The sequence below is a fragment of the Erinaceus europaeus genome, unplaced genomic scaffold (genome assembly GCF_950295315.1).
Source record: "Erinaceus europaeus unplaced genomic scaffold, mEriEur2.1 scaffold_1185, whole genome shotgun sequence".
Lineage (NCBI taxonomy): Eukaryota > Metazoa > Chordata > Mammalia > Eulipotyphla > Erinaceidae > Erinaceus > Erinaceus europaeus.
In genome coordinates this window covers 2,501-23,456 of record NW_026648151.1, presented here as the reverse complement: position 1 = coordinate 23,456, position 20,956 = coordinate 2,501, and the positions used below count along the sequence as shown (strand labels likewise).

Below are 20,956 nucleotides of genomic sequence, written 5' to 3'. Positions count from 1 at the left end.
AAAGAGGGAGAGGGAGAGGGAGAAAGGAAGAGGGGGAGAGAGGGAAAGGAAAAGAGAGAGAGGGGAAGAGAAAGGGAGAGGGAGAGAGAGGGAGAGGGAGGGAGGAGAGAGAAGGAGAAGGAGAGGGAGAGAGAGGGAGAGGGGGAGAGAGGGAAAGAGAGGGAGAGGGAGGGAGAGAGGGAAAGGGAGAGAGAAGAAGAGAGGGAGAGGGGGAGAGAGAGGGAGAGGGGGTGAGAGAGAGAGGGAGAGGGAGAGGGAGAGGGAGAGAGAGAGGGAGGAAGAGAGAGAGGGAGAGAGGGGGGTGAGAGAGGGAGAGAGGGAGAGGGAGAGAGGGGGGTGAGAGAGGGAGAGAGGGGGGAGAGAGAGAGGGAGAGAGGGAGAGGGGGGAGAGAGAGGGAGGAAGAGAGAGAGGGAGAGAGAAGGAGAGGGGGAGATAGAGGAAGAGAGAGGCTCCAGGAGAGGAGAGGAGAGAGAGGAAGAACAGACCACAGCAGGGCCTTTGGTTGAAACAATCTTTTAGGAGCAGGTGGTTCCCTTGGTTGAGCTCACAGGTGACCACATGCAAGGACCCAGGTTCACGCCCCCACTCCCCGCTGCAGAGGGAGCCAGAGCGGCCGCAGAGGGAGCCAGAGCGGCCGCAGGGCTGCAGGCTTCTGTCTGTCCCCGCCCCTCTCACTTCTGTCTCTACCCAAAATGGCAGATGAATAAATCAGTGCAAAGTAAAGAGCGGGACGCACAGTCTCTCCAGGGCTGAGTAAGCACCCGGCCGGCCGGCCCCAGGACTCAGCCCAGCACCCCGGCCTCCGCGTGAGTGGCCGCCCTGGCCGCCCTCACCATCTGCACCATCTCCCGCCTGTGCCGCACGACCAGCTGCCGCTGCAGCTTCTCCCGCTGCTGTTTCTGCTCCTGCTCCAGCTTCTGCTTGATGGCGAACACCTCGGTGTGTGTGCACTCCAGCAGGGCCCCCGCCTGCTCGCCATCCAGGTAGCCCGCCCTGCGGGGCACGGACACGGACACGGGACACGGACACGGGGCACAGACACGGGACATGGGACACAGACACGGGGCACGGACACGGAACATGGGACACAGACACGGGACATGGACACAGACACGGGACATGGACACAGACACGGGACATGGACATGGGACATGGACACGGGACACAGAACATGGACACGGGACACGGACACGGGACACGGACACAGGACATAGACACGGGACACGGACACGGGACATGGACATGGGACATGGACACGGGACATGGACACAGGACACAGGACATGGACATGAGACACGGACACGGGACATGGACACGGACACGGGACATAGACAGGGACACAGACAGGGACACGGGACATGGACATCGGACACGGACACGGGACATGGACAGGGACACGGGACATGGGCATGGGACACGGGTCAGCCATGACCAAAACCCAGCTCAGGAGCCCCACCTGACCAGAGACCCCCACCCACCTGCCCTTGGGAGCCAGGAGACGGGCAGCCACAAGGAGGGGGCTACTCCTGGCCGCACAGGGGCCATGCTGGTAATGGAAGGAGAGAGGAGAGATCCCTCAGCCCTGCCCACCCTCCATGGGCTCCCTGGGTGCTGTGCCTGGTGCTGAGAGAGGAGAGACCCCACAGCCCTGCCCACCCTCCATGGGCTCCCTGGGTGCTGTGCCTGGTGCTGAGAGAGAAAAGACCCCACAGCCCTGCGCACCCTCCATGGGCTCCCTGGGTGCTGTGCCTGGTGCTAAGAGAGGAGAGACCCCACAGCCCTGCCCACCCTCCATGGGCTCCCTGGGTGCTGTGCCTGGTGCTGAGAGAGGAGAGACCCCACAGCCCTGCCCACCCTCCATGGGCTCCCTGGGTGCTGTGCAGGGTGCTGAGAGAGGAGAGACCCCACAGCCCTGCCCACCCTCCATGGGCTCCCTGGGTGCTGTGCCTGGTGCTGAGAGAGGAGACACCCCACAGCCCTGCCCACCCTCCATGGGCTCCCTGGGTGCTGTGCCTGGTGCTGAGAGAGGAGAGACCCCACAGCCCTGATCACCCTCCATGGGCTCCCTGGGTGCTGTGCCTGGTGCTGACAGAGGAGACACCCCACAGCCCTGCCCACCCTCCATGGGCTCCCTGGGTGCTGTGCAGGGTGCTGAGAGAGGAGACACCCCACAGCCCTGCCCACCCTCCATGGGCTCCCTGGGTGCTGTGCAGGGTGCTGAGAGGGGAGACACCCCACAGCCCTGCCCACCCTCCATGGAGCTCCCTGGGTGCTGTGCCTGGTGCTGAGAGAGGAGACACCCCACAGCCCTGCCCACCCTCCATGGGCTCCCTGGGTGCTGTGCAGGGTGCTGAGAGGGGAGACACCCCACAGCCCTGCCCACCCTCCATGGGCTCCCTGGGTGCTGAGGAGAGACCCCACAGCCCTGCCCACCCTCCATGGGCTCCCTGGGTGCTGTGCCTGGTGCTGAGAGAGGAGACACCCCACAGCCCTGCCCACCCTCCATGGGCTCCCTGGGTGCTGTCCCTGGTGCTGAGAGAGGAGAGACCCCACAGCCCTGCCCACCCTCCATGGGCTCCCTGGGTGCTGTGCAGGGTGCTGAGGAGAGACCCCACCCCCCACACACAGCCCTGCTCTCTCTATTTCATTCCCTTCCTTCTCAATTCTTCCCAATTTCTATCAAAAATCTCGCATTAACGTGGGTCAGACAGTGGCCCACCTGGTTGAGCACACAGGCTACAGTGTGCAAGGACCCATGTTCGAGTCCCCGCTCCCTCCTGCAGGGGGAAAGCTCCACAAGTGGTGAAGCAGGGCTCTGATGTCTCTGTTGTCTGCCTCTCTGTCTGCCCCAATCTGCCTCTCTGTCTTGCTCTCAATTTCTGTCTCAAATAAAGATTTACAAACAACAACAACAACAACAAAAAACCATTTACACTAAGTGATGTGCCTTGGTGGCGCAGTGGATAAAGCACAGAACTGCAGGGATCAGGTCCTGAGTTCAATCCCCGGCAGCACATGGACCAGAGTGATGTCTGCTTCTCCTTTTCTCTCCTCCTGTCTCTCTCAATAGTTAACAAAATGTCTAAAGTGAAATTCTCATTGAAATGTAAAAAGGGAAAAGTGACCTCCAGGAATAGTAGGTTGGTCATTTCAGCAGGAAGCCCAAGTGACGAGAGAGAGAGAGAGAGAGAGAGAGAGAGAGAGAGAGGCAGAGACAGATGGATATAAACAGAGGGCGGCAGCTCAGCTGGTGGAGTGCAGGCCTTTGAGTCCCGCCCCGCCCCGCCCCGCCCCAGAATTCCGCATGGGGTGCAGTGCCGCTGCAAGGCTTCTCCTCTCCGCCTGCCACACTAGAGCAGAAAGAACAAGGGCTGAAGAGAAGCTTTCTGGGCCGGCCCCGGGTTCCGGGCATAAAGACCGGGGGAGCGGGTGGAGCGGGCAGGGGCGTGTGCACAGGGCCCACCCTGGGTTCGTGGCCGCCCACCTCTCGTGCTTCTGGATGAGGAGGGTGAGCTGGGCGGAGGCGGCGTCCAGCACGCCCTGCACGCGGGTCTCCAAGGACTGGATGCTGAGGACCAGGCCCTCCCTGTGGTCGAAGCGCTGGCTCAGGTGGGAACGCTGAGTGGCCTGCAGCACGTCCAGGGCCTCCTCCAGCGCCTCCTGTGGGGACGTGAGAACACAGGCAGTGACCATGGGGACACCCTCCCGGCCAGTGACCACGGGGACACAATCCCGGCCAGTGACCACGGGGACACAATCCCGGCCAGCGACCACGGGGACACCCTCCCGGCCAGCGACCATGGGGACACAATCCCGGCCAGTGACCACGGGGACACCCTCCCGGCCAGTGACCACGGGGACACAATCCTGGCCAGTGACCACGGGACACAATCCCAGCCAGTGACCACAGGGACACCCGGCACAATCCGGCCAGTGACCACAGGGACACAATCCCGGCCAGTGACCACGGGGACACAATCCCAGCCAGTGACCACAGGACACAATCCCGGCCAGTGACCACAGGGACACAATCCCGGCCAGTGATCACGGGGACACAATCCTGGCCAGTGACCACGGGACACCCTCCTGGCCAGTGACCACGGGGACACCCTCCTGGCCAGTGGCCACGGGACACCCTCCCGGCCAGTGACCACGGGACACAATCCCAGCCTGTGACCACGGGGACACCAGGCACAATCCGGCCAGTGACCATGGGACACAATCCCAGCCGGTGACCACGGGACACAATCCCGGCCAGTGACCACGAGGACACCCTCCCGGCCAGTGACCACGGGGACACAATCCCGGCCAGTGACCACAGGGACACCCTCCCGGCCAGTGACCACAGGGACACCCTCCCGGCCAGTGACCATGAGGACACCCTCCTGGCCAGTGACCACGGGGACACAATCCCGGCCAGTGACCACGGGGACACCCTCCTGGCCAGTGACCACGGGGACACAATCCCGGCCAGTGACCACGGGGACACCCTCCCGGCCAGTGACCACGGGACACAATCCCGGCCAGTGACCACGGGGACACAATCCCGGCCAGTGACCACGGGGACACAATCCCGGCCAGTGACCACGGGACACCCTCCTGGCCAGTGACCACGGGGACACAATCCCGGCCAGTGACCACGGGACACAATCCCGGCCAGTGACTACGAGGACACCCTCCCGGCCAGTGACCACGGGGACACAATCCCGGCCAGTGACCACGGGACACAATCCCGGCACCTGCGCCCTGGAATAGTCCCGCAGCAGCTCCTCGGCCGCCTGCGGCTGCAGCCCCCCCTTGCGCACGGCGCCCTGGATCTGCGTGAAGAAGATGCGGTGCAGCTCCGTCCTCTGGAGCACCGCCAGCTGCCGCCGCGACTGCGCAGAGTCCTCCTCCTGCTGCAGGGCCAGGCTCCTCCGCAGCTGCTCCTGCTCCAAGCCCTGCAGTGTCCGCAGGAGAGCGCTGCACTCGCTGGCCTGCTGCGGGGAGAGGGACAGGGGCGTGGTCTGCGCGATGTGGGGCGTGGCCTGGGGACAGGGGCGTGGTCTGCGAAGTGTGGGGGCGTGCCCTGGGGCAGGGGCGTGGTCTGCGAAGTGTGGGGTGTGGCCTGAGGCAGGGGCGTGGTCTGCGAAATGTGGGGCAAGGCCTGGAAAATGTGCTGGGGCGTGGTCTGGGGAGATGTGCTAGGGGCGTGGCCTGGGATATGCGCTAGGGGCGTGGCCTGGGGAGATGCATTGGGGGCGTGGCCTGGGGAGATGCATTGGGGGCGTGGCCTGGGATATGTGATAGGGGCGTGGTCTGGGGAGATACCCTAGAGGCGTGGCCTGGGATAAGTGCTAGGGGCGTGGTCTGGGGCTTGCGAGGGGCGTGGCCTAGAAGACCACGTGAGGGGCACAGGCAAGGAGCAAGCTAGCTGCACTCACTGGCCATCACGTAAGGGGGTCAGGGGGTGCTGTACAAGGACCCCTGGCGGCCATATGGCCTCTACCACAGCAAATGCAGGCACGTGTCCGCACATGCACACCCACCGCATGACAGAAACGTGTGCACACACGACGTGCAGTCACGCCGCACACAAGCAGGCGCACGTGTAGCACAAACACGTGCATGCCACAGGGGCACACAGGCAGGCTGGCGGGAGCCCCCGAGTGGGCTGGCCGCACACACCACACAGCTGGCATGTTCCAGAATGCTGGCTCGGCCACAAGGCAGCCGGTCCAGCGGGAGAACACGGGCCCTGTGTACGTGGGGTCCTGGGTTCGATCCACAGCACTGCCTGTGTCTGCGTGTGGCTCTGACTCTCTCTCTCTCTCTCTCGTAAGGAAGCAGACCTTTTAAAAACTGAAGTAAGGGACAGAAAATGGCTCACCTGGTGGAGTGCAGAGAAGTGAACAAATGGATGGGTGGATGGGTGGGTGGACTAATGGGTGGGATGGATGGATGGATTGATGGATGAGTGGACAGATGAGTGGGTGAGTGGATGGATAGATGATAGAAGAGTGGAAGGATGAGTGGGTCAGTGGATGGATGGATGAGGGACAGATGAGTGGATGAATGGATGGATAAGTGGGTGGATGGATGGATGGATGGATAGATAAGTGAGCAGATGAGTGGGTGAGTGGATGGATAGATGATAGAAGAGTGGAAGGATGAGTGGGTCAGTGGATGGATGGATGAGGGACAGATGAGTGGATGAATGGATGGATAAGTGGGTGGATGGATGGATGGATAGATAAGTGAGCAGATGAGTGGGTGAGTGGATGGATAGATGATAAAAGAGTGGAAGGATGAGTGGGTCAGTGGATGGATGGATGAGGGACAGATGAGTGGATGAATGGATGGATAAGTGGGTGGATGGATGGATGGATAGATAAGTGAGCAGATGAGTGGGTGAGTGGATGGGCGGATGCATGGATAAGTGTGTGGATGGTTGGATGGATGGATAGATGAGTGAACAGATGAGTGGGTGAGTGGATGTATGGATGCATGGATAAGTGGATGGATGGATGGATGGATGGATGGATGGATGGATGGATAAGTGAATGGATGGATAAGTGAATGGATGGATGGACGGTTAGATGAGTGAACAGATGAGTGGGTGAGGGGATGGATGGATGCATGGATAAGTGGATGGATGGATGGATGAGGGACAGATGAGTGGATAGATGGATGGATGGATAAGTGGATGGATGGATGGATAGATAGATGAGTGGACAAAAGAGAACAGATAAGTGGGTGGACGGCTGGGTGGGTGGGTGGGTGGGTAGATGGAAGGATGGACAGGTGAGTGGATGGATGGATGGATGGATAAGTGGATGGATGGATGGACAGATGAGTGGATGGAGAAGTGGGTGTAGGAGTGGTGGGCATGTGAGGGCCCCCCGAGTGGCGGGAGGGGGACACGGGCACCCGCTGGGGCCGCCTCTCTCACCCTCTCGTCCGCGTGTCTGAGCAGCTTCTCCAACCCCTCCGAGGCCGCCATCTCCCTCTGCTGCTGCCTCTCCATCCTCTTCTGGGCCTCCAGCTCAGCCTCGGCCACCAGCGCCACCACCTTGCGGCCGTGCTCCTCACGGATTTCCCTGTCCAGCCACAGGAACTGCTTCTGGAAGGCGTCGGCCAAGGCCCCCTCGGCCTGGGGGGACAGCTGGCTCTTGCTGGCCAGGCCTCTGAGGAGCAGGCCGATGATGTCCTTGCTCACCTGTGTCCGGCAGGCCTCCAGGGCTGCGTCCGCCCGCCGCAGCGTGGCAATCTCCAGCCTGGAGACAAACGCCAAGGTCAAGAGACACCCATCATGCCCTGTGCCCTGGTTCCGGAAGATTCCTGGGGGAGGCCTGTCTCCTGGCCTCCCTCCCTCCTGCTCCATCTCCATGGCTGGGCTTCCTCCCCTGCCCCACTTACAGCCTTGCCTTTTTATTTCTATTATTATTGTTATTATCATTATTAGTTTTATTTTTTTTTCTGCCACCAGGGTTATTGCTGGGGCTTGGTGCCTGCACACTGCTCCCAGTGGCCATATATATATATATATATATATTTTTTTTTTTTTTACTGGATAGGGCAGAGAGAGATTGAGAGGGAAGGGGGGAGCGAGAGAGGGAGGGGGGCAGGCGGTGGTACACCCAGTTAAGCGCACACAGTATGAATGCAAGGACCCACCTGCAGGGGGGAAGCTTCACAAAGTGGTGAAGCAGGGCTGCAGGTGTCTCTCTGTCTCTTTCCCTCTCCACCTCCCCCTCCTCTCTCAATTTCTCTCTGTCTTGTCCAATAAAATGGAAAAAAAATGGCTACTAGGAGCAGTGGATTTGTAATGTGGGCACCAAGCCCCAGCAATAACCCTGGAGGCCAGAGAGAGAGAGAGAGAGAGATGCCTGCAGACCTGCTTCACTTGAAGGTGGGAAGCGGGGGCTCGAACAGTTAACCAGCGGCGCTACCATCAGCCTTACTTGTACTTTGTAATCACCACCAGGGTGGATCTGTATTACTAGCACTGAGCTCCAGAGAGACTGAAATGGAAAGGGGAAGACAGAGAAAGAGAGACACCTGCAGCCCTTCTCTGCGCTCATGAAGCTTGCCCCTGCAGGTGGGCAGCGGGGTTCAAACCCGGGTCCTCTAGCATAGTGACGTGTGTGCTCAACCGGGTGCCCCCCGCCAAGCCCCTCCACTTAAGTCTGAGTGAAGCTGCACGGCCTCAAGTAGCCAGGCCTGGTCCACACCGTGAAGCTTTGGACACAGAAGACAGAGAGCAAATGAGGGGGCCGGAGAGGGTCCTGCTGGGTCCATGGAGACCCTTAGTGGGCAGGGGAGAGGGTGGAGAGAGTCCCCCTGGGTCCTAGGAGAGCCTCAGTGAGCAGGGGAAGGGAGTGGAGAGGGTCCCCTGGGTCCGCAGAGAGCCCCAGTGAGCAGGGGAGGGGGGTGGAGAGAGTCCCCCTGGGTCCAAGGAAAGCCTCGGTGAGCAGGGGAGAGGGGTGGAGAGGGTCCACAGAGGAAAGGGTCCCCGTGGGTCTGCAGAGAGCCTCAGTGAGCAGGGGAGGGGGTTGGAGAGAGTCCCCCTGGGTCCACAGAGAGCCCCAGTGAGCAGGGGAGGGGGGTGGAGAGAGTCCCCTGAGTCCGTGGAGAGCCTCAGTGAGCAGGGGAGGGGGGTAAGAGGGTCCCCCTGGGTCCGCAGAGAGCCCCAGTGAGCAGGGGAGAGGGTGGAGAGGGTCCCCCTGGGTCCGCAGAGAGCCCCAGTGAGCAGGGGAGGGGGGTGGAGAGGGTCCCCCTGGGTCAGGGGAGAGCCCCAGTGAGCAGGGGAGAGGGTGGAGAGGGTCCACCTGGGTCAGGGGAGAGCCCCAGTGAGCAGGGGAGGGGGTGGAGAGGGTCCCCCTGGGTCAGGGGAGAGCCCCAGTGAGCAGGAGAGAGGGTGGAGAGAGTCCCCTGGGTCCGTGGAGAGCCTCAGTGAGCAGGGGAGGGGGTGGAGAGGGTCCCCCTGGGTCCGCAGAGAGCCCCAGTGAGCAGGGGAGGGGGTGGAGAGTCCCCTGGGTCCGTGGAGAGCCTCAGTGAGCAGGGGAGGAGGATGGAGAGGGTCCCCCTGGGTCCGCAGAAAGCCCCAGTGAGCAGGAAGGGGGATGGAGAGGGTCCCCCTGGGTCCGCAGAGAGACCCAGTGAGCAGGGGAGGGGGTGGAGAGAGTCCCCTGGGTCCGTGGAGAGCCTCAGTGAGCAGGGGAGGGGGGTAAGAGGGTCCCCCTGGGTCCGCAGAGAGCCCCAGTGAGCAGGGGAGAGGGTGGAGAGGGTCCCCCTGGGTCCGCAGAGAGCCCCAGTGAGCAGGGGAGGGGGGTGGAGAGGGTCCCCCTGGGTCAGGGGAGAGCCCCAGTGAGCAGGGGAGAGGGTGGAGAGGGTACCCCTGGGTCAGGGGAGAGCCCCAGTGAGCAGGGGAGGGGGGTGGAGAGAGTCCCCTGGGTCCGTGGAGAGCCTCAGTGAGCAGGGGAGGGGGGTAAGAGGGTCCCCCTGGGTCCACAGAGAGCCCCAGTGAGCAGGGGAGAGGGTGGAGAGGGTCCCCCTGGGTCCGCAGAGAGCCCCAGTGAGCAGGGGAGGGGGGTGGAGAGGGTCCCCCTGGGTCAGGGGAGAGCCCCAGTGAGCAGGGGAGAGGGTGGAGAGGGTACCCCTGGGTCAGGGGAGAGCCCCAGTGAGCAGGGGGGGGGTGGAGAGGGTCCCCCTGGGTCAGGGGAGAGCCCCAGTGAGCAGGGGAGGGGGTGGAGAGGGTCCCCCTGGGTCAGGGGAGAGCCCCAGTGAGCAGGGGAGAGGGTGGAGAGGGTACCCCTGGGTCAGGGGAGAGCCCCAGTGAGCAGGGGAGGGGGTGGAGAGGGTCCCCCTGGGTCAGGGGAGAGCCCCAGTGAGCAGGGGAGGGGGTGGAGAGGGTCCCCCAGGGTCAGGGGAGAGCCCCAGTGAGCAGGGGAGAGGGTGGAGAGGGTCCCCCTGGGTCAGGGGAGAGCCCCAGTGAGCAGGGGAGGGGGTTGAGAGAGTCCCCCTGGGTCAGGGGAGAGCCCCAGTGAGCAGGGGAGGGGGTGGAGAGGGTCCCCCAGGGTCAGGGGAGAGCCCCAGTGAGCAGGGGAGGGGGTGGAGAGGGTCCCCCAGGGTCAGGGGAGAGCCCCAGTGAGCAGGGGAGGGGGTGGAGAGGGTCCCCCAGGGTCAGGGGAGAGCCCCAGTGAGCAGGGGAGGGGAGGCCTCCCCAGCTGTCCGGCCCTCGGAACATCAGCCTTCAACTGAGGCAAACACCAGACCTTGAGACAACACTTCCCTCCCGAGAGTCACTTTGCAGAGCACAGAGAAAGCAGGGCGTGGGGCAGGGCAAGGCAGTGGCACGATCGGTGGGCCGCACACACAGTCATGCGTGACGACCCGGGTTCCAGCCTCCACTTCCCACCTGCAGGGGGGCAGACTCATGAGCAGAAGCAGGTCTGCAGGCGTCTCTCTTTCTCCATCTCCCCCCTCCTAATCCCCATGAAAAAACAAACAAACAAATAAAGTAAACTAGAGGGCTGGACGGTGGTTGAAAGCACATTAACAGTGCGCAGGACCTGGGTTCACGCCCCCAGTCCCCTCCTGCAAGGGGAAAGCTTCACGAGTGATGCCCGCGGGGAAGGCAGGGAGCCTCCTCTCAGCAGCAGAGAAGCAGCCTGCACCCCGCTCTGCCCTCTGCTCCTGTACACAGCTGGGCTTCAGCGATCCTGGGAGCCTCTCTGACCACAGAACAGGGGACTCGGGGAGTCGGGCGGGGGCGCAGCGGGCTAAGCGCAAGTGGCGCAAAGTGCCAGCGTAAGGATCCTGGTTCGAGCCCCCAGCTCCCCACCTACAGCAGAGTCGCTTCACAGGCGGTGAAGCAGGTCTGCAGGTGTCTGTCTTTCTCTCCCTGTCTCTGTCTTCCCTCCTCTCTCCATTTCTCTCTGTCCTATCCAACAACAACAACATCAATGACAACAACAGAATTGGGAAAAATGGCCTCCAGGAGCGGTGGATTTGTGGTGCCCTGAGTCCTAGAGATAACCCTGGAGGCAAAAAGAAAAGAAAAGAAAAAGAAAAATGAAAAGAAAGGAGAGAGAAAATAGGAAATATGAACACACACATACACACACTGAGAGAGACCCCCCACAGCCCTGCCCACCCTCCATGGGCTCCCTGGGTGCTGTGCCTGGTGCTGAGAGAGGAGAGACCCCACAGCCCTGCCCACCTCCATGGGCTCCCTGGGTGCTGTGCCTGGTGCAGAGAGAGGAGAGACCCCACAGCCCTGCCCACTCTCCATGGGGCTCCCTGGGTGCTGTGCAGGGTGCTGAGAGAGGAGAGACCCCACAGCCCTGCCCACCCTCCATGGGCTCCCTGGGTGCTGTGCCTGGTGCTGAGAGAGGAGAGACCCCACAGCCCTGCCCACCCTCCATGGGCTCCCTGGGTGCTGTGCCTGGTGCTGAGAGAGGAGAGACCCCACAGCCCTGCCCATCCTCCATGGGCTCCCTGGGTGCTGTGCAGGGTGCTGAGAGAGGAGAGACCCCACAGCCCTGCCCACCCTCCATGGGGCTCCCTGGGTGCTGTGCAGGGTGCTGAGAGAGGAGAGACCCCACAGCCCTGCCCACCCTCCATGGGCTCCCTGGGTGCTGTGCAGGGTGCTGAGAGAGGAGACACCCCACAGCCCTGCCAACCCTCCATGGGCTCCCTGGGTGCTGTGCCTGGTGCTGAGAGAGGAGACACCCCACAGCCCTGCCCACCCTCCATGGGCTCCCTGGGTGCTGAGAGAGGAGACACCCCACAGCCCTGCCCACCCTCCATGGGCTCCCTGGGTGCTGTGCAGGGTGCTGAGAGAGGAGAGACCCCACAGCCCTGCCCACCCTCCATGGGCTCCCTGGGTGCTGTGCCTGGTGCTGAGAGAGGAGAGACCCCACAGCCCTGCCCACCCTCCATGGGCTCCCTGGGTGCTGTGCAGGGTGCTGAGAGAGGAGAGACCCCACAGCCCTGCCCACCTCCATGGGCTCCCTGGGTGCTGTGCCTGGTGCTGAGAGAGGAGAGACCCCACAGCCCTGCCCACCCTCCATGGGGCTCCTGGGTGCTGTGCAGGGTGCTGAGAGAGGAGAGACCCCACAGCCCTGCCCACCCTCCATGGGCTCCCTGGGTGCTGTGCCTGGTGCTGAGAGAGGAGAGACCCCACAGCCCTGCCCACCCTCCATGGGGCTCCCTGGGTGCTGTGCAGGGTGCTGAGAGAGGAGACACCCCACAGCCCTGCCCACCCTCCATGGGCTCCCTGGGTGCTGTGCAGGGTGCTGAGAGAGGAGACACCCCACAGCCCTGCCCACCCTCCATGGGCTCCCTGGGTGCTGTGCCTGGTGCTGAGAGAGGAGAGACCCCACAGCCCTGCCCACCCTCCATGGGGCTCCCTGGGTGCTGTGCCTGGTGCTGAGAGAGGAGAGACCCCACAGCCCTGCCCACCCTCCATGGGCTCCCTGGGTGCTGTGCAGGGTGCTGAGAGAGGAGAGACCCCACAGCCCTGCCCACCCTCTATGGGCTCCCTGGGTGCTGTGCAGGGTGCTGAGAGAGGAGAGACCCCACAGCCCTGCCCACCCTCCATGGGCTCCCTGCGTGCTGTGCAGGGTGCTGAGAGAGGAGACACCCCACAGCCCTGCCCACCCTCCATGGGCTCCCTGGGTGCTGTGCAGGGTGCTGAGAGAGGAGACACTCCACATCCCTGCCCACCCTCCATGGACTCCCTGGGTGCTGTGCAGGGTGCTGAGAGAGGAGAGACCCCACAGCCCTGCCCACCCTCCATGGGCTCCCTGGGTGCTGAGAGAGGAGACACCCCACAGCCCTGCCCACCCTCCATGGGCTCCCTGGGTGCTGTGCTGGGGCCCAATGTAACCAAGTACCTCACATCTGGTGAGGCATGCTTCCTACCAGCTAGGCTATCTCCCAGCCCGCCGCCACCCCCTCCTCAGTGCCTCTCTCAGCCCACCCTTCAGTGAGTCCTAGAACTTCTAACTAAAGTCCTGTCACTCTCTGAATCCCGCACTAGGGATGTGGTGGCCGGGCGGTGGCATACCCGGCAGAGCACATGGGCTACCATGTGCGAGGGCCTGGGCTCAAGATTCCGTTCCCCACCTGCAGGGGAAGCTTCCGGAATGGAGAAGCAGTGCTGCACGTTGTCTCTCTCTCTCTCTCTCTCTCTCTCTCTCTCTCTCTTTCCCGTTCTCACCCTCTATTGAAGAAATGGAGAAAGTATGGCACCAGGAGTGAGGGGGCCACTGCTGGTCAACATTTCTCCTTTGGCTCGTTCTGCTTCTGTTTCTATCCGTTTCACGCCAGGTTCCCCTGTGCTGCTTGACGCTGTGGTCTGTTTACATCATCACTGTTTTGTTTGGGACCGGCACTGGCTTAATCCCACTGGCTCGCGCTCTCTATTTGCTCCGCCCCTCTCCTAGTCACACCCTGTTTTCCACCACTGGTTTGCACTCTCTTTTTGCTCCACCCTCTCTATGTCACATCCTGTTTCCACCCTACTCTTTCCTTCCTGGAGAGTATAAATGCAGATGAATAAAGCCAGCAGGGCATTGCACGGCACTGTATCCCAGCCCAGCCATGAGTCCCTGGTCGTCTCTCTCCTGCCCCTGAAGCTAGCCCGGCAGGTCACCATGCCAGCCCCAGGCCCAGCAATAATCCCAGAAGCAAAAGGAAAAAAATGACTCAAGGACCATCCTCGATCTGCAGGGCAGAAACAGCTCCAGAGCCTCCCCTCCCCAGAGCCCTGCCCACCAGGGACAGACAGACACAGGCTGGGGGTGTGGATCCACCTGCCAACACCCATGTCCAGCGGAGAAGCAATGACAGAAGCCAGAACTCCCACCTTCTGTTCCCCATAGAGAATTTGGGTCCCTGCTCCCAGAGAGAGAGAAATGTCAGGGGAAGGTGACCAGAGGGCTCTGAACCCCAACTCCATCAGGGCCCAGAGAGAGAAGAGGAACAAGACAGGGACATTAGGATGTAGTAACAGGTGTAGGTGTGACTTGGAAGAGAAGATGGGACTATGACAAAAAGGTCAAATCTATAAGGAGCCTGGTTCGAGCCCCCTGACTCCCCACCTGCAGGGGCGTCGCTTCACAGGCAGTGAAGCAGGTCTGCAGGTGTCTTTCTCTCCCCCTCTCTGTCTTCCCCTCCTCTCTCCATTTCTCTCTGTTCTATCCAACAACATCAACAACAACAACTACAACAACAATGAAAAGCGATGAGGGCAACTAATGGGAAAATCAAAAAAAAAGGCCATATCTAGACAGATCTAGACAGACAGCTGTAGAAATCATCACGAGCCCATGTCTGCAGCCTTGGGAGAACAGCTGAAGCGTCCAGTGGATGGACTGGGGACACAGAACTCTGGGGTGGGGACGGTGTGGGACTGTACCCCCGTTATCTTGTACATTTTTAAATCAATATTAAGTCACTACTAAATTTTAACAAACAAAGTGATGAGGAAAGAAATAGCTGCAGATGCCTGGCAGAGACAAATGATCCCACAGGGGCCGGGGCAGGACACCCCTACCCTGCTCTCATAAAGGGTAAGAGTCAGAGACAACGCCAGGGAGGCGAGAGACGCCAGAGCACAAGTGCCGGGCGGTGGCGCACCTGGTTGAGCGCACACATCACATTAATAAATAAATACCATTAGTAAATAAATACCAAAGCACAACAGTAATGATCAGAAGGAAAGAGACACAGAGAGAACCACTCTGGCACCCGTGAAACTTCTCCGGCAGGTGCTTCCGTGAGGGGCAGGCGGGTGCTTGCTTGTACCCTCGAGCTGATCTGGGTGTGCATCCCGCCCCGTGCCCACCTCCACGCTCGCCTGTCCTCACAGGCCACGGGCAGAGCCTGGGGGTGGCGCGGCGGGCACGGGGCGCCTAGCCGTCACTCCATCACTCGTGCCGGGTGGAAGCCTGCACTGTAAGCAGGCCAAAGCAGCTGGGATGCAGCGTCGGAGCCCACACCCGGCGGCCAGAAGACCCCCACGCGCAAGACTTACTCCTCCAGGGCCTGGAGCATGCCGCCGGGGTCCTCGGAGCACAGAACACCCACCATCTGGTCACTGAGAGCCAGGTCCTCCTCTAGGTCCGCCTCGGAGGTGAGCTGAGACTGCTCCAGCCGGTGCTCCTGACTCCGGGCCTTCAGGGCAAAGGACAAAAATAAAGAGGGGGTGGTGGGCCACCCGGTCAAGCGCATACGGCACCATGCACAAGGACCCAGGTTCGAGCCCCCCGCGCCCCATTTGCAGGGGGGGAGGCTTCATGAGCGGTGGAGCAGGGCTGCAGGCGTCTCTCAACCTCTCTGTCTTCCCTCTACTCCCAATTTTTCTCTGTCCTATCAAATAAGAAATAAAACAGGGGGCCGGGCGGTGGCACACTCCGTTAAGTGCACATGGTACTAAGCACAAGGACTGTGCAAGGAACTGGGCTTCACCTATCCCATGCCCCCGCTCTCCGCCTGCAGTGAGGATTCTTCAGAAGGGGTGAAGCAGGGTCGCTGGTCTCTCTTCCTCTGTCTTCCCCTCCTCTCTCAATTTCTGTCTGTCCTATCAAGTGTAATAGAAAGAATTAAAAAAACAAAGGGGGGGGGGGGAATGGCCGCTAGGAGCAGTGGATTCATAGTGTCAGCACCGAGGCCCAGGGATGATCTGGTGGCAATAAGAAGAAATAATTAAAAACAACACATGGGAGTTGGACGGTAGCGCAGCAGGTTATGCACAGGTGATGCAAAGCACAAGGTATGGCATAAGGATCCTGGTTCGAGCCCCCGGCTCCCCACCTGCAGGGGAGTCGCTTCCCAGGCGGTGAAGCAGGTCTGCAGGTGTCTGTCTTTCTCTCCCCCTCAGTTTTCCCCGCCTCTCTCTATTTCTCTCTGGCCTATCCAACAATGACGACATCAATAACAACAACATCAATAATAACATCAACAATAAAAAACAAGGGCAACAAAAGGGGATAAATAAATATTAATATGTAGAGACAAAGAAACAACACAGCAGATTTTCTGAGTGTGTCACTGCCGGGAGGCTCAGGTGGGATGGTCTCGGTGCTCAGAGACCCCAGCAGGACACAGCCCTGCTGAGCAGGTGACAAGGGTCGTACATTCCTGTCAAAGGGGATCGCAGCTGTGACCGTCCTGAGCATGGACACAGTAACGCCACAGAGAAAACAAGTCTGCAAGCTGGACCGGCCACAGAAACATCTCATCAGGGCCGGCGGTGGCACGCCCGGTTGAGCACACACATGACCATGCCCAAGGAGCTGGGTTCGAGCCCCCACTCCACACCTGAAGGGAAGAAGCTTCATGAGTGGTGAAGCAGGGCTGCAGGTGTCTCCCTGTCTCTCTCCCTCTCTGTCTCCTCTCCTTTCAACTTCTGTCCTATTAAATAAAAAAATAAATAGATTTAAAAAAATGGGGGGGAGGCTGGGTGGTGGCTCACTGTGCTGAGCATACACTTTAACTTATTCGAGGACCCGGGTTCGAGGGCCCTGGTCCCCACCTGCATGGAGAGAAGTTTCAGGAGTGGTGAAGCGGCCTGCAGGTGTCTGTCTCTCTCCTGCCCCTTTCCTCAATTCCTCGATGTCTCTAGTCACAAATAAAGAACTGAACTAATCAATAATAAAATTGAGTGGTCCGGGAAGTGGTGCAGTGGATCAAGCATTGGATTCTCAACCACGAGGTCCCGTGTTCGATGCCCGGAAGCACATGTACCAAAGTGATGTCTGGTTCTTTCTGTCCTATCTTTCTCATGAATAAATAAATTATTTTAAATATAAAAATAAAAAATAAAATAAAGTTGACTTAAGACATGTTTAAAAAGAGACAGAACAGGGCTAAGGAGGGTGCTGAAGGCAGAATAAGGAGGGGCTGAGGGGCAGAGTGCACGCCCAAGGCCTTGGCTTCTGTCCACAGGTGGGGACAGTCCCAGGACAATACCCACCGACACCCCAGCCTATCAGCGCAGAGGCCTGGGGACTTGATGACCAGACACCCTGACCCGGGACCTGCTGACCAGATGCCCTGACCCGGGACCTGCTGAGCAGACGCCCTGACCCGAGACCAGCGGACCAGACGCCCTGACCCGGGACCAGCTGACCAGACGCCCTGACCCGGGACCTGCTGCCCAGACGCCCTGACCCGGGACCTGCTGACCAGACGCCCTGACCCGGCACCAGCTGCCCAGACGCCCTGACCCGGGACCAGCTGACCAGACGCCCTGACCCGGGACCTGCTGCCCAGACGCCCTGACCCGGGACCTGCTGACCAGACGCCCTGACCCGGCACCAGCTGCCCAGATGCCCTGACCCGGGACCAGCTGACCAGACGCCCTGACCCGGGACCTGCTGACCAGACGCCCTGACCCGGGACCTGCTGACCAGACACCCTGACCCAGGACCTGCTGACCAGACGCCCTGACCCGGGACCTGCTGCCCAGACACCCTGACCCAGCACCAGCTGCCCAGATGCCCTGACCCAGGACCAGCTGCCCAGATGCCCTGACCCAGGACCAGCTGCCCAGATGCCCTGACCCGTGCCCAGATGCCCTGACCCGGGACCTACTGACCAGACGCCCTGACCCGGGACCAGTGGACCAGACGCCCTGACCCAGGACCAGCTGCCCAGACACCCTGACCCGGGACCTACTGACCAGACGCCCTGACCCGGGACCAGCAGACCAGACACCCTGACCCAGGACCAGCTGCCCAGACACCCTGACCCGGGACCAGCTGACCAGACGCCCTGACCCGGGACCAGTGGACCAGACGCCCTGACCTGGGACCAGCTGCCCAGACGCCCTGACCCGGAACCAGCTGCCCAGACACCCTGACCCGGGACCAGTGGACCAGACGCCCTGACCCAGGACCAGCTGTCCAGACACCCTGACCCGGGACCAGCTGACCAGACGCTCTGACCCGGGACCAGTGGACCAGACGCCCTGACCCAGGACCAGCTGCCCAGACACCCTGACCCGGGACCTACTGACCAGACGCCCTGACCCGGGACCAGTGGACCAGACGCCCTGACCCAGGACCAGCTGCCCAGACACCCTGACCCGGGACCAGCTGACCAGACGCCCTGACCCGGGACCAGTGGACCAGACGCCCTGACCTGGGACCAGCTGCCCAGACGCCCTGACCTGGAACCAGCTGCCCAGACGCCCTGACCCGGGACCAGCTGACCAGACGCCCTGACCCGGGACCAGCTGCCCAGACGCACTGACCCGGGACCAGCTGCCCAGACGCCCTGACCTGGAACCAGCTGCCCAGACGCCCTGACCCGGGACCAGCTGACCAGACGCCCTGACCTGGGACCAGCTGCCCAGACGCCCTGATCCGGGACCAGCTGACCAGACGCCCTGACCCGGGACCAGCTGCCCAGACGCCCTGACCCGGGACCAGCTGACCAGACGCCCTGACCCGGGACCAGCTGACCAGACGCCCTGACCCGGGACCAGCTGACCAGACGCCCCGACTCAGAGGCCGGTGTTGTCCCCCTGCTGGCGCCTGGGGTTGGCGGGGACGCGCAGAGCCCACCTTGCGCCAGAAGAGCAAGTCTCCCGTCCAGCAGCGCCGTCGAATGAGCAGGACTCCGGAGACCCAGGTCAGCACGAGGAAGAGCAGCAGGACGCCGAGGAAAGCCGCCGCGTGGAGCCCGTGGCTCGGCAGCACCTGGGGCGGGAGAGGGGTCCGTCCTGGTCACTCCTGGTCACTCCCCGCCCCTTGCCCCAGGCGGGCCGGGGGGCTGGTCCCGAGGTGGGCGCTGAGGTCTGGAAGGACATGGGGACACGGACCCCAGGGGCACGTGGGGGGCCGGGGGACACCCCAGACCAGCTCAGAGGACAACGGTGGCTCCCCAGGAGAGGACAGAGATGCTCCCCCAGGCCGGGGGGAGGGGGCTGGGCAGAGGGACAGGTCCTGCAGGAACGCCAGTGACCAGCTCCGTGCTGTGACACGCTCAGGAGCCCAGCGTTGAGTACACACGACAGTGCTCAAGGACCCGGGTTCAAGCCCCCCGCTCCAGTCCTGCAGGGGGGTGCTTCACAAGCAGTGAAGCAGGACTGCAGGCGTCTCTTTCCCGTTTTCTCTCTCTCTCTCTAGGTTCTCCTCCCCTCGCAATTTCTCTGTCCTATCGAATAAAAACAGAGAAAATAAACGGGTGGGGGGGCTGGTTAGTGGCACGACCGGCTGAGCACAGACATCACAGGGCACAAGGACCCGGGTTTGAGGCCCCAGCCCCCGCCTGCAGGGGGGAAGCTTCACGAGTGGTGAAGCAGGGCTGCCGGTGCCTCTCCCTCTCGCTATGGCTGCTTCTTTCTCAATTTCTCTCTGTCTCTATCAAAAATGAAAAAAATAACAAAAGGATCTATGGGGGGGCGGGCGGTGGCACACCCAGTTAAGTGCACACGTCACCTTGCAAAGTTCCCGCCTGCAGGGGGGAAGCTTCACGAGTGGTGACGCAGGTCTGCAGGCGTCTCTGTCTCTCCCTATCTCCCCCTCATCTCTCAATTTCTGTGGGAGGGGGCTTCCACGGGGGGGGGGGTCTCACCCGGATTTTTGTTCCTCGGCCGTGACGGTGAAAGGAGCCACGAGCTGGGTTCTGTTCTAGAAGGAAGGGGACACAGAGGCTGGCGCCCACTCTGCCCCAACCCAGAGCGTCTGGAGTCCATGGCCGGGCAGGGGGGTCCCCGAGGCTGCTGCCCCCAAGACCTCCGGGGTGAGGGTGGACGCAGGGTGCCTACTCAGCCCTGCAGGGACCCCCCCATGACCTCGGGGTCACAAGGAATGACAGAGAGATGGGCGGAGGGGGTGAGGGTCCAGGGCAGGGACTTCCATGGAGAGAGAAACTGGACAGCAGGACAGAGGAGGGAGGGAGGGGAAGGAAGGAGGAGGGAGGGGAAGGAAGGAGAGAGGGCCTGGGGGGCAGGCTCAGTGGGTGCCTTCATCTGTGGGTTCAAGGCTCAGCAACAATAAAAATAAGGCAAAAACAATAAGACAAACAGAACCAGATAAATACTGGAGCAACGCTCGTCTCACCAAAAAGAATGAGAGATCTGATTAACTGCACGTGTTAGCAGACATGAGGAACCAGGTTCGAGTCCCCGGCCCCCACCTGCAAGCGGGAAGCTTCACGAGTGGTGGAGCAGGGCTGCAGGTGTCTCTCTGTCTCTATCCCCCTCCCCTCTCAACTTCTCTCTGTCCTACCAAATGAAATAAAGTTCAAAAAGGAAGGAGGAGGAGAAGGAGGAAGAAGAGGAGGAAGTCACCTGGTGGCGATGTACCTAGCTGAGCGCACACATTACAACGTGCGAGGACCTGGGTTCAAGCCCGGCCTCACCTACAGGAAGCAGCTTCACAAGCGATGAAACAGTGCAGCCCCCCCTTCCCTTCCTTCCCACTCCGTTTCTCCCTGTCTTTGTCCCATAAATAGAAGAAAGTAAGAAAGAAAGAAAAAGAGAGAGAGAGAGATCAGGCTCTTTTTTTAAATTTTTTTTTAAATATTTTATTTTATTTATTTATTCCCTTTTGTTGCCCTTGTTGTTTTATTGTTGTAGTTATTATTGTTGTTGTTGTCGTTGTTGGATAGGACAGAGAGAAATGGAGAGAGGAGGGGAAGACAGAGAGGGGGAGAGAAAGACAGACACCTGCAGACCTGCTTCACCGCCTGTGAAGCGACTCCCCTGCAGGTGGGGAGCCGGGGTTCGAACCGGGATCCTGACGCCGGTCCTTGTGCTTTGCGCCACCTGCGCTTAACCCGCTGCACTACTGCCCGACTCCCGAGAGATCAGGTTCTACCTGGGTTCAAGCCCCCGGTCCCCACCTGTAGCAGGGAGGAAGCTTCGTGAGTGGTGAAGCAGGGCTGCAGGCGTCTCTCTCTCTCTCTCTCTCTCTCTCTCTCTCCTCGATTTTTGGCTGCCTCTATCCAACAAAT

General features: G+C 61.1%; 1 protein-coding gene across 1 annotated transcript in view; it reads right to left on the bottom strand.

Annotated features, from left to right (window-relative positions):
- Positions 1-670: 670 nt before the first annotated feature.
- The window catches only part of LOC132536640 (limbin-like), a gene marked incomplete at its 5' end in the record, with an annotated part of 20,539 nt that continues 253 nt past the window's right edge, over positions 671-20,956 (bottom strand). The window contains 7 exons of the mRNA XM_060184775.1: positions 671-994; positions 3,486-3,661; positions 4,741-4,980; positions 6,933-7,257; positions 15,027-15,166; positions 18,562-18,701; positions 19,581-19,629. Coding sequence (XP_060040758.1) covers positions 784-994; positions 3,486-3,661; positions 4,741-4,980; positions 6,933-7,257; positions 15,027-15,166; positions 18,562-18,701; positions 19,581-19,629 — 1,281 coding nt within the window. The remainder of the gene's footprint in view (positions 995-3,485; positions 3,662-4,740; positions 4,981-6,932; positions 7,258-15,026; positions 15,167-18,561; positions 18,702-19,580; positions 19,630-20,956) is intronic.